The sequence below is a fragment of the Opisthocomus hoazin genome, chromosome 3 (assembly GCF_030867145.1).
Source record: "Opisthocomus hoazin isolate bOpiHoa1 chromosome 3, bOpiHoa1.hap1, whole genome shotgun sequence".
Taxonomy (NCBI): domain Eukaryota; kingdom Metazoa; phylum Chordata; class Aves; order Opisthocomiformes; family Opisthocomidae; genus Opisthocomus; species Opisthocomus hoazin.
Window position 1 is genome coordinate 14,139,971 of NC_134416.1, and position 18,277 is coordinate 14,158,247.

General features: G+C 43.0%; 1 protein-coding gene across 1 annotated transcript in view; it reads right to left on the reverse strand.

The window, feature by feature from the left end:
- Positions 1-8,026: 8,026 nt before the first annotated feature.
- FAM91A1 (family with sequence similarity 91 member A1) overlaps positions 8,027-18,277 on the reverse strand; it is a 30,623-nt gene continuing 20,372 nt past the window's right edge. The window contains exons 19-24 of the mRNA XM_075415594.1: positions 17,889-17,961; positions 16,490-16,639; positions 14,590-14,697; positions 14,181-14,304; positions 13,026-13,095; positions 8,027-11,110 (exon numbers count right to left, since the gene is read on the reverse strand). Of these exons, the coding sequence (XP_075271709.1) occupies positions 10,934-11,110; positions 13,026-13,095; positions 14,181-14,304; positions 14,590-14,697; positions 16,490-16,639; positions 17,889-17,961 (702 nt within the window). The 3' untranslated portion in view covers positions 8,027-10,933. The remainder of the gene's footprint in view (positions 11,111-13,025; positions 13,096-14,180; positions 14,305-14,589; positions 14,698-16,489; positions 16,640-17,888; positions 17,962-18,277) is intronic.

Sequence of the window (18,277 nt, forward strand, 5' to 3'; positions counted from 1 at the left end):
AGGTGTAACAGTGTCCTACACTCCATCTTTCTCTCAGAGGTTCCTGGCTCTGCTTCAAAAGCCAGAACTTGCCCAACCTGGACCTAATGCTTAACCTATGAGACAGCACTGTATATGGCAATGCTTATGCAATCAACCAGTTCGTTACAACAGATGCACGTCATTCATCATATCAATATTTGCCAAAGGCTTAGTCCCGTTAATTTAGATAGTTTTGTAAACAGATACGTGATATTCTGTGAGCAACATTTTAACAAAGTTTATTTTCTGAAGTCTCTTTATCTAGTAAGGAAAGCTCTGCCTGTTCATGGTATAGAACTGCCTTACTTCAGTAGTGTTCACTAGGAAAGAACATCCACCTGAATAATACTTATAATAATAAAAAAAAACCCAAACAAATCCACAGTTTTTTCCTGATGCTGCCTATTGCTGGAAGTCAAGACAATAACAGGAGAAGTGCTGACACCTACAGGGCAAGACATTTGGGTGTCTAGAAACCTCCATCTGGTAAGTCCTACTACACCACTTACACTGTCCAGTTAAACAAGCATATGATTTCAGAGTAAGACAGCTACTTGATCTGATTGGACTAATACCTCATTTTCAAAACTAGTTTTATTTTTATACATCGGGTGAAAATACAATCCCAGCCAATTCATGTTGATTGTCTGAAAGAGTTCAAAGAGCCATAAAAACAGCCACGAGAGTAGTTTCCAATTCTATTTCTATTTCCTGCTTCCAAGCCTGCTCACCCCCTCGGCACCTCTCATTTCTGCGTCCAACTTCTTGCCGTGGTTTAACCTGGCAGCTGGCAACTACGCACCAGACAGCCACTCGCTCACCCTGCCTTCCCCCACAATGGGATGGGGAGAATGGACAAAAGGTAAGACTCACGGGTTGAGATAAAGACAGTTTAATAAAACAAAGGAAATACTACTACTATTAATAATAATGAATATGCAAAACAAGCTATACACAACACAATGTTTTTCTCACCACCCAACAACCAATTAGCAGCCAGTCCCCGAGCAGTGATCATGGAACCCGTGGGTTTCCCAGAGCTCGCAAATTTCGCAGACCTCACCAAACTCACAGAAAAGTTCTAACTCCCCAAGACAAAGAGGATTCCTTCTCCCTGGCCAATCCCCATCTATAAACTGAGCGTGACACCTATGGTGTGGAATATTTCCACCGGCCAGCTTGGGCTGGCTGCCTGGCTGTGCTCCCTCACATTTCCTGCATGCCTGCTCATCAGCCGAACATGGGAGACTGGAAGCAGTCCTTGATTTTGTAACACAATTAAAAACACAACTGTTAAAAATATTCTCCTCACACTAAACCCAAAACACAGAAGCTGCTGGGAGGAAAATTAACTCTATCCCAGCCGAAACCAGGACACTTCTTTCCCAGTTTTTGTGGGGTAGGAACAGTCCCTGAGGACTTGTAATTAAGAGGTGTTTCATTTCTCTATTCTGTAAGAGTGAGCTCTAAGCTGTAACTGGGGAGACAGACACCCCCCCTCCCCCAGCACTTTTTCTATGCTATAAATCCTTCCCCCTTTCATCATTAGCGTATTTTCCAATTCCACTTCTCTTCTCCAGTTGAATATATTCCTCCTGTCGCAATGACTAATTTCAGTCAGAAATGCTGGGCCAAGACTATTCACTAAACCTTGTACATGCTATACGTGTCACAGCCTATATACGCTACAGAACAGCTTACAAATCACTGCAAATTTAGCATCGATGTCACATGGAACATTTTATCCCTGACCAACTTAATTCTTCCAATTGTTTCTAAATCTCTCTCTTCCCAGGACTGGGGACCCCACTGTCCTGCAAGCTTTGGAAGAATCATAGAATGGTTTGCGTTAGAAGGGACCTTATAGATTGTCTAATCCCAACCCCCCTGCCATAGGCAGGGACACCTTCCATTAGACCAGGTTGCTCAAAGCCCCGTCCAACCTGGCCTTGAACACTGCCAGGGAGGGGGCAGCCACAGCTTCTCTGGGCAACCTGTGCCAGAGCCTCACCACCCTCACAGTAAAGAATTTCTTCCTTATATCCAATTTACATGTTCCCTCTTTCCATTTAAAGCCATTGCCCCCTGTCCTATCACTCCATGCCCTTGTCAGAAGTCCCTCTCCAGCTTTCATGTCGGCTCCTCCAAGTACTGGAAGGCTGCTCTAAAGCTTCCATGGAGCCTTCTCTTCTCCAGGCTGAACAGCACCAACTCCCTCAAGCGTTTCCTCATAGAAGTGCTTCAGCCCTCAGATCATTTTTATCACCTTCCTCTGGACCCACTCCAACAGGTCCATGTCCTTCTTGTGCTGAGGGCTCCAGAGCTGAATGCAGGACTCCAGGTGGGGTCTCACCAGAGCAGAGTTAAGGAGCAGAATCATCTCCCTCCACCTAGTGGCCACGTTGCTTTTGATGTAGCCCAGGATACGGTTGGCCTTCTGGGCTGCAAGCGCACATTGCCGAGTCATGTTGAGCTTCTCATCAACCAGCACCGCCAAGTCCTTCTCCTCAGGGCTGCTCTCAATCCATTCTCTGCCCAGCCTGTACTGGTGCTTGGGATTGCCCCAACCCAGGTGCAGGACCTTGCACTTGGCCTTGTTGAACTTCATGAAGTTCATACAGTCTGTTCTGGGTTCGGCCAGGACAGGGTTAATTTTCACCAGAATCCAGGAAGGGACACAGCCATGCGGGCTGACCTCACCTGGCCAAACAGAGCCGGGTATTCCATACCATGTGCCATCACGCTGGGTTCCGGTGGGGGGGGAGCGGGGTGGCGGGAACTTTCTCATGGCTTGGGAGCACATGCGGCGGTCCGGTCCGGGAAAACGGCTCTGTGGGTCGTGAAGTTTGTGTTGTGTTTCCCCCTTATCCGTATCGTTGTTTTTCCTGTTCCCTTTGTTTGCTGTTCTGTTAAACTGCCCTTATCCCAACCCACCAGTTTCTGCCTGTTTCCTTCTATTTTCCTCCGCACCCTGGTGGAGGGAGGGGCGGCCACGTGGCACTTTTGTTGCCGGCCACAGCCAAACCATAACACAGTCCCAACTCTCAAGTCTGTCAAGGTCCCTCTGTATGGCATCCCTTTCCTTCAGCATGTCGGCCACACCACACAGCTTGGTGTCATCAGCAAACTTGCTGAGGGTGCACTCAGTCCCACTGTCCATGTCACTGACAAAGATGTTAAACAGTGCCAATCCCAATATCAACACCTGAGGAACACCACTTGTCACTGGTCTCCATTTGGACATCAAGCTGTTGACCACAACTCTTTGAATGCAGCCATCCAGCCAATTCCTTATCCTCCAAGTGGACCATCCATCAAATCCATGTCTCTCCACTTTAGACACAAGTATATCACCTAGGACAGCATCAAATGCTTTGCTGAAGTCGAGGTAGGTGACATCAGTTCCTCTTCCCTTAGCCACCACCACAGTAACCCTGCTGTAGAAGGCCACCAAATTTGTGAGGTACAATTTGCCGTTAGTGAAGCCATGTTGGCTGTCACCAGTCACCTCCTTGTTTTCCACATGCCTCAGCAGTTTCCAGGAAGATCTGCTCCATGATCTTGCTGGGCACAGTGGTGAGACTGACTGGCTTGTAGTTCCCTGGGTCATCCTTTTTACCCTTTTTAAAATTGGGGGTTATGTTTCCCCTTTTTCAGTCAGTGGGAACTTTACCTGATTGCCACGACTTCTCATATATGATGGATAGCAGCTTAGCAACTTCATGCACCAGTTCCCTCAGGACCCACAGATGCATCTCATCAGATCCCATGGACCTGTGCACCTTCAGGTTCCTTAGCTGGTCTCGAACCTGATCTTCTCCCACAATGGGCACTTCTCCATTCTCCCAGTCCCTGCCTTCGCCTCCTGTGACTTGGGCGGTGTAGCTGGAGCACACTCCGGTGAAAACTGAGGCAAAAAAGTCGTTGAGTACCTCAGCCTCCTCCATATCCCAGGTAACCAGGTCTCCCGTTCCCTTCCAGAGAGCAGCACATTTTTCCTAGTCTGTCTTTTATCACTGGTGTACCTATAGAAGCTTTCTTGTTGCCCTTGATATGCCCAGACAGATTTAATTCCATCAGGGCTTTAGCTTTCCTGACCTGATCACTGGCTGCTTGGACACTATCTCTGTATTCCTCCCAGGTCACCTGTTCTTGCTTCCACCCGTTGTTGGCTTCTTTTTTGTGTCTCAGTTTGTCCAGGATCTCCTTGTTGATCAGAATCACAGAACCACAGAACCACAGAATCACAAAATAGTAGGGGTTGGAAGGGACCTCTGTGGGTCATCTAGTCCAACCCCCCTGCCGAAGCAGGGTCACCTACAGTAGGCTGCACAGGATCTTGTCCAGGCGGGTCTTGAATATCTCCAGAGAAGGAGACTCCACAACCTCCCTGGGCAGCCTGTTCCAGTGCTCCGTCACCCTCAGAGGGAAGAAGTTCTTCCTCATGTTCAGACGGAACTTCCTGTGCTTCAGTTTGTGCCCACTGCCCCTTGTCCTGTCACTGGGCACCACTGAAAAGAGCTTGGCCCCATCCTCCTGACACCCACCCTTCAGATATTTGTAGGCATTTATAAGGTCCCCTCGCAGCCTTCTCTTCTTCAGGCTGAACAAGCCCAGTTCCCTCAACCTCTCCTCGTAGTGGAGATGCTCCAGTCCCCTCACCATCCTTGTAGCCCTCCGCTGGACTCTCTCCAGTAGCTCTTCATCCTTCTTGAACTGGGGAGCCCAGAACTGGACACAGTACTCCAGATGAGGCCTCACCAGGGCAGTGTAGAGGGGAAGGAGAACCTCCCTCGTCCTGCTGGCCACACTCTTCTTGATGCACCCCAGGATCCCATTGGCTTTCTTGGCAGCCAGGGCACACTGCTGGCTCATGGTTAACCTGTCGTCCACCAGGACACCCAGGTCCCTCTCCGCAGAGCTGCTCTCCAGCAGGCCCGCCCCAAGCCTGTACTGGTGCATGGGGTTGTTCCTCCCCAGGTGCAGGACCCTGCACTTGCCCTTGTTGAATCTCATCAGGTTCCTCTCTGCCCAGCTTTCCAGCCTATCCAGGTCACGCTGAATGGCAGCACACTTACAAATTGAAGAAACAACAAAACAGTGTCTTGCCAAGCCAAATCATTTGATCAGAATCCGTGTCTGAAACCATGTCTAAATTCAGCAGCTTCTTGGAAGTAAAGGCCTGGACATCTCACAGAAGTTTGGAGCTATCAAGGTATGAAATGCTACCCTTCAACCCTTCAAACAGATGGCGTAAGCAGCTGACTCGTGGCCGGTTTTCTGCCTATAGAAGGAAAGCAAGCAAAAGCTACAGACTAGGAAAAACAAGTTCAAGTCCCATGACGGTAAAACCACAAAAGAACTGAACTCCTATGATTTACAAACAAAATGGCAATCAGGTTGAAACAAGACAAACACAGAAGCCACTGTTCTCCAGCGGTATTAGCATTGATTCACACAACACAGACGCAATTCAGAAGACGCAACAGAACAACCTATGAAAGCCTTGCGACAGATCTCTTAACAGTTTCTCACGGTGCTTTTTTTCAGCTGGGGTGTTTCCTACAGGCACATAACATCTAGAAACAAACAATGCAGCCAGTTCATTTAGTATTTTCCTCTTTCACATAGAAAAAAAAAAAACCCAAACACAATAGGACAGAACTCAATAGAACACAGCCACCTCTGAGGCTAGGGAATCAGGTTAGCTGCCCGGTAACCACCAAAAACAACTTTCCTGCAGTGAGCTGCTAACAGAACCACAAAGGAAAAGTCGCCTCCACTAGACAGCCACAGCTGAAGCACTGTTGTGCCTTTCTCAGCAGCAAAACTCACACCCAGAGCTTGAGGCCACAGAAGCCGCTCAGTGCTATGGGACAAGGAAAGCAGTAAATTCCCCCATACCGGACACCAGTAAGGAAGACAGAACCTGACCTAGAAGCACATCAACAACTTACAAGTTGCTGCAGCCACATGCCTCCTGGCTACTGTTCTCAGCAGCATCACCCTCCTGCTCCACAGCATCTGATCACCCTTGTCTCCATTCACCCTCTGCTTCTCCAAGGTCTTGGCCCTCCACACTTCGCTGCTGCTGCCCTGGGCTCTACCCCCAGTCTTCTTGTCGCCATCAAGTTTTCTTGTCACTGGTTCACTTACTTCCATGCAGCTGGCACCACTCCAACACCACATTCATAAAGCTGGTCTAATGCTGGGAGTTCAGCAGTGATGAACTATAGTTTTACAAAAACGTGTTGTGCTGTGTTAGTGGCTATGTCCTGCTATACCAATGTTCTCAAAACCACAATTTGAGTTTTGTCTAGCATTTGACCCTGCCCTATTCAAAAACAAGCACATAAAATCACTTCAGGTATTTTATAACCAGAAGCATAGAATAATTGAGGCTGAAAAGGACCTCAGGTGGTCCGTGGTCCAACTTCCTGCTCAGAGCAAGGTCAGCCATGAGATCAGAGAGAGTTACTCAGGGCTTTATCCAATCTGTTTTGGAAAACCTCCACGGACGGAGGCTGCACACTACCTCTGGGGAGCCTGCTCCAGTCCTTGACCGTCTTAATTGACAGGGGGGAAGAAAAAAATCCCACCCACAAACTCACAAAATTTTCCTTCTATCCTTTGCAGGGAAAAAAAAACTCAACAAATAAGCAACTGTAAGAAATTATCTTTCTGTATTACAGCAATATATTAGGAGAAAACCTTGGTCACCTGTGCACCTATTTTGAGGTTCTCACAGGTCTGCTTGGATTTGGAACAGTATTTTTCTTTGAGAGGTTGGGAGGGTGGAGGGGAAAGCAAAGGATGGAGGTTGGGAGCCTTGAGATACAGGACATAGATCCATAACGTAAACACACAATGATTAATTAAATTGTGTCTCCATTAATTTGCACGAATCCAACATCAGTATTCATTAAAGCTGTCACAAGCCAACGCCTCCATCATCCTATTCGCATAGTGATACTTTCGATTCAGCTTTGTGAAGCTGTGTAGAATCACTTAACAAAAGAATCAAGGACACAAGGAGTTACCTGCAACCTTAAAGCCTGCGTTACTGAAGACAGCGATGGATCCCCGAGCTGCGTACCACAGAGCAGCCCCAGAAGTACTTTACGTCTCCAAGCCCAGCTCACTTCCAAAAGGCACTTTGTACCAAGTAGCTCCTAAGCAAGTGATGTTGATTATCAATGTCATCCAAAGCCTTCTTCAAGGAGCACCAAAAAGCTTGGCTTTGTTCCACGGGACAGGGGTGGGGGAAGAATTAATATTGGCTTTAAGTGCTGAACAATAAAAACCAGATACATTTCATCCGTGGTTGAAAAGAAGCCTTGAGCTCTATCACAATGACAAAACTAGATGCATACATTTGGAGTATTCAAGTGGAACAAAAGGACTTGGAGTCATGGGGAAGGAAGAGAAAAAAAAAGGTGGTTACATACAGATTCTCAAGAAAATCTGAGATAGAATAAAGGAAGGTTTAAAGCCAAGAAGGAGGTTATTTGGTTTCTTTCACCATCTAGGTCTGCATTTCTTTTTTATATTATAATCAGTCATACTCTCTGCAGTAATACTGCTAAGATGAATCCTCGGCCTGGACTACTTTAAAGCAACAAATAACAATTTCGGTCTCATTTCTTCCAAGTTCCTAGTCAACAATGTCTTTAGTCAAAGAAAATGGATAAGACACCACATGCACAAGTGCCTTCAAACATCCAATATCAAACACTACAGTTTTAGATTATGGCTGAAGGAGATGCAGCACACACCATCCCCTTGTACTTTCTCTTCTCCTTAAAGATTCAACATATGGTATGGAAAAGACCACGTTAAAATAAGGAGTTTCCATTGATAAAACTGCATTTCTGCAGAATTGCATGCATATGGGGAAAAGATACTTCAATGACATTTTGAAGTCTTCAGCACTACCGTGACAGAGGGAGATTTTAGTGCTGTGCCCAAAAAGAAACCTACCACATGTGAAAGATTCTGCACATGGTTTGACCTACACCACAGTTTATTTGCAAACATTTGTTACATGTGCCAATAATTTAACTGAACACAGACTTTGTACAATTCAGTGTACAATATTAACAATGTCACACTAGAAGAGCGCAACTGTATTCAGGTACACTCGTACTTTAAAACCTTCAAAATACAAACCATTTGGAACACTGAACAAGAAAATAAAGGAAAATTTGAGAACAATGAGGGAAAAGAAAAAAGAAGTGTGAAATAATAAATTATAATCAAAAAAACTGAAAACAAACATAACACACTTTCTAGTTGGCTCCTGTACATCTTCAGGTATATCCACCTAGACTGAATGCTACTTCTGTTGTGCACAAAGCCAATCTCTTTTCTCCAAGTTAAAAATCTTGAAGACAAACTCAGAACAGCTTTACAATGTGTAATGCGTGTGATTTTCCCCCCTGTCAATAAAACTGACTGAAAAGAAACCAATTTAATTTATCTTTATTTGCAATACAATATAAAATAGAGTCTTTTGGTATGAAGATCTTTGAGATCTTATTTTTACACCGTATTTAAAAGAAAAGTCACGTCCTTTGAGTAAAGCCTCTGGACCATCCCAAGCACTGGAGCCGTAGTCGAGTTTCAGGGATTTTATGGACTTCTTTGGTTGCAATCTATTCAGTAAACTTCAGATATGCAGACTTGAACATTTAAGCTCCTACACTAGTGCTGAAACACCTAAATTAGAGTGGCTTGAGTTCTAAAAAACTGCAACGTATCTGGAATTCTTATCATTAACAGTAATATTTATGGGTATTAAATAACTCTGAAGAGCAGGCTACTTTTATTTAGAAACTTTTACTTTAGAAAACCTAGTAACAGAGGGTATCCTTCACTTAGTAACACTGAGGAATATGCAGTGAGAACAAGAAATTTTCATCCGTTCGGAAACTTCGATACAACTTGCACTATCATCACTTTACATACTAGTATAGACATCTACTACAGCTCACTGTAGCACTTGAAGTAACACCTATAGTACTGAAAGTGTAAGCCATCACCTACTACTTAGTTCCTCTACAGTGCTAGATACTGGCTTAATCTCCACAAAATTCTTCTCACAGTAAATGATTCCTCCGCCATTTCTAGCAGATTGACATCAAATTCCTCTCTAATTTCTTCTGAAGGAAATAAGGCAACTTAAAAAACACCACAAGGAGAGTATGCACGTCCAGTACACAAGTCACTGTAGTGTAAATGATCAACTTTATATAGATAATCAAACTCTGTAATATATGCAGAATACTAAGTTCAGCTGCTGTTGGTAAAATACAAAACCAAAATAGATGTAAGAAAGCAGCACTGAGCAAACTGAAGTACTACAGACTTCCAGTTTTTTAGAGCGCAAGTCCCACCCTTACACTTTAGGAATGTATACAAAGCAAAGGTAAAAAAGAAGAATGGAATTTTCACAGTTGTAACTGAAGCTGCTGCATTATCCTATCGTGGTACATTTGTCCTTTGCAAACTTCTGTCATGTTTTTTCTTACAGACATACAGAACAGGATACAAACCCAAATGTTGCCATTTTTCTCCTTGCTGTTAGCCAGCATCATCTATGCCACAGATTCTTGGTCCACTATGTACTGTAGGCTAGTAATGACAGGATAGTTAAGTCTCATTTTTAATTATGACTATTTAAAACAAGGCAGTTCCATTAAAGAGAATTGGCAGAGTACTTCAGACAGCTGAGTTAAAAGTCTTAACATTTTACATCTCCCGTTCTCCTCATGTGCTAAACGAGACAGACTTCTTTTAAGCTGGCAAAAAGTTGTTAATGCCCAATATAAACAAAGTGAAATCATGCTACATAAAATCAGCCCCTACAGAGCCAGAACATGATTTTAGATGAGACAGCTCACTGTTAACATTTGTTATAATCAACAGCTGTTCAAGGAAAACAGATCAGAGAAGTCTCTGCCTACACATTCTCTGCTGTTATCTTCCTTTGTTAATGACTCGTGAAAAATCAAAAGCTCTCTTCTTTAAAACATAATCTAATTATTTACCTTAAACTCAACTTATGACATCAGGAGCTTTCCCACAGCAATCATCACCAGCCCCAAATAACGACGAGGGACCAACTCCCAGTGTGATCAAGTCTCAGACACTCCTGGTTTCATACAAGAGCAAGATGAATCCGCTACCATGAAGAAACCCATGAACACAGCTGACCACTTCAGCCCTTCCATAATTCCACACCTCCATCAAACTCTGCCAGAGATGAAAGTGCACCACTTGTCTTCAAAGTGGCCTTAAGTCACCAGCAGGCCTCTGAGTCTGCACTAACTCAGCCTTCCTGCAAGTATCAAATCTCTCCCCATCATACTGATTTGTCAAGGCCTCGGTTTTAGCTGAACTACAGAATTCAACAATTCTTAATGCCCCATATCACCATGATGCCTTTTTTAAACAGTAGGCATCACTGAGCTTTCAGAGGAAGAGCCAAATCTCTTACCCTTACACAGAAAGATTTTCAGTAATACAGTACAAAACTAAACAGAACCTATGTCTGAGTAACGAACATAGAAAACTACTATTGCAATTTTGTGGTGACAGCATAGAAATTTAACAATCAGAAAGCCTAGAAAGGGTGTATTTAGTTATAAAACAAAGATTGTCTCAAGATAAAAATAGTGCTGACAGCTAAAAAGCTCTCTGTTGCAGCAAGATATGCAGTAATGAGTAACAAGTTCTAGACAGTTTAAGCATTTCCCCAATACTGCAACACAACACATTTCTGTAACACTACTTTTACATGGGTTATGCTGCAGCAGCAGTACACTTCTTAGTGGTTGGCACTAGGAATTAACCATAACAGAAGAAAGGCATTTAGTGATCAATGCACGAGAATCCCTATTTGACCTGTTCCTTAGGTGTGGTTGAAAAAAACTGAGGAAGGGGACCATCCATTCCATTCGGATAAAACACCTTCGTTGAACATGAGATTCTTGGCAGGGAGTGGAACACCCATATCTGCAGAAATAGGCTGCAAAAGTGAGCTTGAGGAACCAGCATCATGGAGCTGATCCAGTGTTGAAATACCTTCCTAAAAGCAAGAGAAGAAAATATAGTGTCTTAAAAACAAGGCAAACAATGAAGGATTTAACAGGCAGAATATGACAGGCTAATCTAATCTGCAAATACACTTAAGTGTTTCTGAAGTGTGTTACTTTAATCCAATAAATACCAAATCATTATGGATGTAAAAACAGAATACACAAACAGAATCACGAAATAAGCATACAGGTGTCTCAGATGCGTCTGTGCATGCATTATTTGGCTTCCAAGAAAACTTTTGGGAAGCCTGAGGCTCAAAAATGAAGAAAACACCTAGCAAAATGAATTTAAAGCTATAAAATCTTCAGGACAGTTACTGCACTGCTATTTAACCCATACTGTGCTAAGTGGTATACACATATTTGGAGGTACTGACTTGATCATACTTGGAGTAGTTTTATTTCCCAGAATTTTTTTTTTTTAGCTTAAAAATCACTTCAGCACCTTTTTTCCTCTCTATACAGACCATCATCAAGAAAAGCGTATCTCAGAGATGACATCTAAGATATTAGGACAGGAGTCACTTGAGTCTGTCTGACAGATGGTTTCAAGGCTTTAAGCCTACTGGGAATCTCCAATGTTCTCCTGAGGCGGCGGTTTCAGGGTCACACCATCCATAACACTACCTGGTTAAGTAACCTGCAAGTTCCTTACCTTACTGAAAAGACAGAATTTTAGAGAAAAGTATCTTCAGACATAAGCAGCTAAGCAGGCTCCATGTTACACGTGGACAAGCCTTGCTAGTATACATTTCCATGCAGAATTAAAGCAGGCTGCGGACTTGACATTCCTCTTTGTGTAGCATGCAAGACCCCTGTTCTCTATCTATACTCAAAAAATCCTCCAAAAGTACACAGTTTTACATATTCATACTCATATATTATTTATTTATTTATATATATTTATATATATAATAAATATATATAATATATATTTATATTCATCATGAAGGTCTAGAGGAACCCTGGTGAAGGGTCAGCAGAACAAGTCTTACGAGGAGCAGCTAAGGGAGCTGGGGCTGTTTATTCTGGAGAAGAGGAGGCTGAGGGGAGACCTTATAGCTCTCTACAACTACCTGAAAGGAGGTTGTAGGGAGGCGGGTGTTGGTCTCTTCTCCCAGGTAACTAGCAATAGGATGAGAGGCAATGGCCTCAAGTTGTGTCAGGGGAGGTTCAGATTAGATATTAGGAAAAATTTCTTTACTGAGAGAGTGGCCAGGCGTTGGAACAGGCTGCCCAGGGAGGTGGTGGAGTCCCCAGCCCTGGAGGTGTTAAAAAAAAAAACAAACACACACATAGATGTGGCACTTCAGGACATGGTTTAGCAGGCATGGTGGTGTTGGGTTGATGGTTGGACTTGATGATCTTAGAGGTCTTTTCCAACCTTAACGATTCTATGATCTTACGAGAAGTGCAAAAAGTATACTGGTATGAAACACATGTTGATGTGTTGTGTTTTTTCCTAAGGGAACATAGTTGACGTGAGATGCAGATAAAAAAATCTCAAAAGATTAGCATATCCATGGTTTGCATTAAATCTCCCTAACATATCTAAGAAGCAACCCAGCAACCAGCAGAGTAGGCTGTGTTATGACAGGAGGAATGAAGAACAATTTTGCTGTGCAAGTTCCATAAAAAACAATGAAGCTAATTACACACAAGATGCAGCCACAGAAGTTAAGAGACAAGCATTATATAAGGCTAGAAAAGGGACAGGGAACAGGGACTCACTTTTTGCTACCAGTAGAATTTGTGGTTGCTAGTGCTTTTAATACAGCTACCATTTACAGAAAAAGCAAATGAAAAACCTTGTCTGTTTTCATACAGCCAAGAATGGCAAGTAGGAGGGCAAAAAGGGACAACTGACCATACAGAATGATTTACACCCGGATTATTGCTTCTTACCTGGAATGAATGAACAAAATCAAGGACCTGAAGAGATAACTTTCTACTGGAATGTAAGAGTTTTTGAAGGCTGTCAAAAACAAAAGAGAAGAAGCTGTGTCCAAGGTGAGCACATTTTTACTGGTGAAGTACCACCATAACAACTTCCTCACAAGTAACTAGCAGTACCTAAGATCACATGACAAAGTTAAAAGCTTTCACAGAGAAAGCTCGATAACATTGTCATTGCTGAAGAGGTGCTCGACTCATCTCATCTGCTCCTGAGTCTAGTTAGCTTAAATGCTATTTTCCCTATCGTTCACACCATGCTAAAGTGAAACTACTGCAGTTGAACAATTCTATTTTACATAAGATATTAATATATTAAACTTTATCACGTTTCATTCTTATGTAGGACAGTCTGGTAATACGACTTTAGAGAAACAGATTAGTGACACACTGTTAAAAAGCAGGTCAAGTACTACAACAAAACCCTTAGGCGATGTTTTCAAGCAGCCTTATTTTTGGTCTCCAAAATCACGCCCCAGAAATAAAAAAAACTCAAACAAAAAAACCTGCATAAACCCAAATAACCCACTGCTGAAAGAAGAATCTTTCATAAAGAATAACTACAGTAAAAAGCAGAAGATAGCTTGATCATAAGCCATAACTAAATTTAGCAAATATGATACTAATAGTAAAGAAAATTTCCACAAAAGCTAAATGCATTTTACATCAAAGTGTTACCAGTAAGACTTTTTTTTCCTGCCTGCCTCCCCGCCCCCCAGAACAGGTGTGGGGGTAGAGGGGTTAAGAGGAAGAAAGAAAAGTCTGTGCTAGGCTGGGAAGGGGAAACAAGTAGGAAGGCACCCACATTTACTTTTTTTCCTGATCTGCTCATAGACAGTTTACTAGAAAGAATTAATTTTCACCTTGCAGAAACTACGAAAAGAGCCTAGTCTTAATCTCACCACAACTAAGGACTACTAGACTGTACTTTATAGCTGGGATCTATGAGCCAAAAAGCAACCACCTTACACACTAGAATTATTTACTCTATGAACCTTCGCTCAGTTCTGCTCCTGTACTCATTGAGTTGTAGGTATCGTTTTTGCAGAAGCTCTGGACATAACATGTATAACTTGTTAAACCTATAGCTGATAAATTACAGCTCACCTTACTTTTCCACATAATCCATGAGTGGCAATTTTTCTGCAGACTTTCTGATTCAACTCAGAGCTGAAGAGTGGAATGCCAAAGCATAATTCCAGGGGAACCCATTCCAGTTCTGTTGTGGGTACTGCAGAAAACAAACCAAGAGACAACAAAATTTTAAGAAAAGGCAAGAATATTGATCCCAGAACCAGTTATCTCAGATCAGGATCCACTGGACAGTTCATAGCTTTTAAGGCAGTTCATTTACTGAACTGCTCAAAGATTTTAGGGAATCTAAAATTTAAGAAGGAAAAAGTGTTAGTGTTACACTTACTGTCCCAGACAATCAAACAACGCATTCAAATCCTTAAAACCAAGATATCTCATTGGACTTAAAACGTTTACCACAAGCCATTTGTCATGTTTATACCTTCAAGGCTTTGCTTGATTGCAGAATCTGTTGGGGTTTCTTCTATTACCATCTCAAATGATTCTGTGCTCCCATTTACATCAGATCCTGATGCCAGTTCAGCCTCCCCTAAACGTAAAATAATTCTTAGATAAACATGCAGGTGAATACAAATTTAGTTACCACCCGATGTAAGGAACACGACACAAGCTTTGCCCAAAGACCATACTGCTATAAAACTGGAGGAAGGGATATGGAGAAACATAGGGTCTGATTCAATTTAGGACTCAAGAATCACTTAGGGATCCTCAACACACTTATGAAAGAATAAGATCTGGCATATAAAAATGACAAAATTTATTAATTTTTTGAAATTATTCCCTTTTTTTTTTCCCTTTTGTTGACTGTTCTAGTCCAGTGATTTTTCAGTCTGTGTTCATGGATTCAGCATGGATTCACCAAAGGGAAATCATGCCTGACCAATCTGATAGCTTTCTACGATGACATGACTGGCTGGGTAGACGAAGGGAGAGCCGTGGATGTTGTCTACCTTGACTTCAGCAAGGCTTTCGACACAGTCTCCCATGATTTCCTCCTAGGGAAGCTGAGGAAGTGTGGGCTGGATGAGTGGTCGGTGAAGTGGATAGAGAACTGGCTGAATGGCAGAACTCAGAGGGTTGTCATCAGCGGCGCTGAGTCTAGTTGGAGGCTGGTAACTAGTGGTGTCCCCCAGGGGTCAGTACTGGGCCCAGTCTTGTTTAACTTCTTCATCAACGACCTGGATGAAGAGTTAGAATGTACCCTCAGCAAGTTTGCTGACGACACCAAACTGGGAGGTGTGGTAGACACACCGGAAGGCTGTGCTGCCATTCAGCGTGACCTGGATAGGCTGGAAAGCTGGGCAGAGAGGAACCTGATGAGGTTCAACAAGGCCAAGTGCAGGGTCCTGCACCTGGGGAGGAACAACCCCATGCACCAGTACAGGCTTGGGGTGGACCTGCTGGAGAGCAGCTCTGCGGAGAGGGACCTGGGTGTCCTGGTGGACGACAGGTTAACCATGAGCCAGCAGTGTGCCCTGGCTGCCAAGAAAGCCAATGGGATCCTGGGGTGCATCAAGAAGAGTGTGGCCAGCAGGATGAGGGAGGTTCTCCTTCCCCTCTACACTGCCCTGGTGAGGCCTCATCTGGAGTACTGTGTCCAGTTCTGGGCTCCCCAGTTCAAGAAAGATGAAGAGCTACTGGAGAGAGTCCAGCGGAGGGCTACGAGGATGGTGAGGGGACTGGAGCATCTCCCCTACGAGGAGAGGTTGAGGGAACTGGGCTTGTTCAGCCTGAAGAAGAGAAGGCTGTGAGGGGACCTTATAAATGCCTACAAATATCTGAAGGGTGGGTGTCAGGAGGATGGGGCCAAGCTCTTTTCAGTGGTGCCCAGTGACAGGACAAGGGGCAATGGGCACAAACTGAGGCACAGGAAGTTCCGTCTGAACATGAGGAGGAACTTCTTCCCTCTGAGGGTGACGGAGCACTGGAACAGGCTGCCCAGGGAGGTTGCGGAGTCTCCTTCTCTGGAGATATTCAAGACCCGCCTGGACGGGGTCCTGTGCGGCCTGCTGTAGGTGACCCTGCTTCGGCAGGGGGGCTGGACTAGATGACCCACAGAGGTCCCTTCCAACCCCTACTATTTTGTGATTCTGTGATTCTGTGATTCTGTGTTTGCTATTCCTGAGCTAGTCACAAAGAAGAATTACGAAGTAAGCCTACTGCAAATAGATTTACACTCAAAAATGGGCTCCTATCTGTGTTGGATAATATTTTGTAGAGTTATAAATCAAAGAATCGTAATCCTTTGATCACCTTTGCTAAAGTGATTGTATGTGAAATTAGAGGAACACAGCCAATAGAGACAATCATTGGTAACTAACCTCTTCCATCAGAGGCATCGCTTAGCTTTCTGTTAGGGTGCCGACTTGAAGGATTCAACATAGTGACATAGCCACAAAAGTGCTGCAAGTCTACTTTGTTCCTCAGTATTTTTAAAGCCGTATGAATGCCCATGTTCAGACGAGAGAAGTCTAGTAGAAAACAACACATATTCCAGTTTACTTTACAGAAAGCCTCCTCCATAACCATACAGTTCATCTCTAGGCCAGGTTAAGTATTTTATCTGGATTTTTCTCTCTTGTAATGCTCCAGCTTAGTGATCACACTGGCAGATCTCGGATAACACATAAGTGATCACAGTTTTCCCACACCAAGAACTAACTGGTACTTTATAGTACAGTAAGAGAGGCGAGGAGAAAGAAAAATACAAACAGAAGATGATCTCTCTCACACACAGACACATACAGACAGCAGAGATGGCAAGGTTCAGCTAGGAATCAGATGTCCAGCTCTTTCAGTGCCAGAGTCTTTTATGGCAAATTCAATACAAGATACAAGTTCCACATATCTGAAATTCTGAAGAATTAGAATACAGTATTAGAACTTAACAAGGCGTTTCAACATTGAGTTGTTCATACTAGAACTTAAAAGATCCTGCCTTCAAGATTTTTCACCTAGCATCAAGTCAAAAAACAGACATCCCAGAGAGTGAATATAAAAGTAACTCATTTTGAACCTAATAAAAACTAAATCGGGAAGTTAGCTTTACTTCTAGCTGGTCCAGATTTTTCTAAGTGGTAGCTTAAATAATTTCCAAATATGAAATCTAAAACTCATGCTTTTGAATTAGGCCTCAACTACCCAAAGCTTGTGTCCTACTCATCGAGGAGTGTTTCAGAACATCTTCATTCCTGCCTTTCAAAATCAGTTGAGCTAGGTAGACTTTGAAGGAATAGGAGATTTTGCTAGCAAAGCTCTTCCTGAGGAAAAAACCTTCATATTAGTTCCTAGTGCTACTAATCCAGGCAAGTTTGTCCAGTTTTGGCCTCCCCTGTCTTACAGTTAAGAGATACTGAAATAGAATACACAGGAGATTTATTTATGCAGTTAACAAATATGCTAATTAATAAGCAAACATGCACAAAGAAAGATTCAGAGGTGTTTGTGGAATTTACTTCTTTACAGCTGTGCTAGGAGAGAAGAAAGGCCAGAAAACACATTCCAATTAGGACAGAGAAGATAGAAAGCAGAAGACCATATCTCTAAGCTTAGAACAGACTTGTCAACCTTTTAAATAGTCTTTCAATTTCCTCATCTAACTTGACTCTTAAGTACAAGAAAAGTTGTATTGAAAGGATTATTGCAATATTACTGCACAAGGTAACATGCAAGAAAATTAAATATGGTGGTGTAGAGATTACATTAAAGACAGTCAGTTACCTCCCTGCTGCTCAGCTTCATCAAATGGGAAAGGTATGTGCATTGTTTCTCCCATTCCGTGCATGCCGTGCCCCTGAACATCAAGAAATTAAGTTAGAAAAATAGTCATCAGCTTAGCTTAGTCCTACTTGTGCCCTCTTTTAAAAGGCACCAAACAAGCTGATGAAACTAGTAGATTACTAAAGTTCTTTCTTAGCTGAAATAATTAATCAAACAAAATACCCCATCCTCCCCCCTAAAATGCAGGTAAGTAAACACACTGAAGCTAAACTTCAGTGAAAGGCAGCAATTTTTCTCTCCAACTACTAGTTAAAAAAACATTTCATAATCACCAAGCGCTTCTGGAGAAAACTGGAGTTTCCACCCCTAAGTACACAACACTTTTGAGC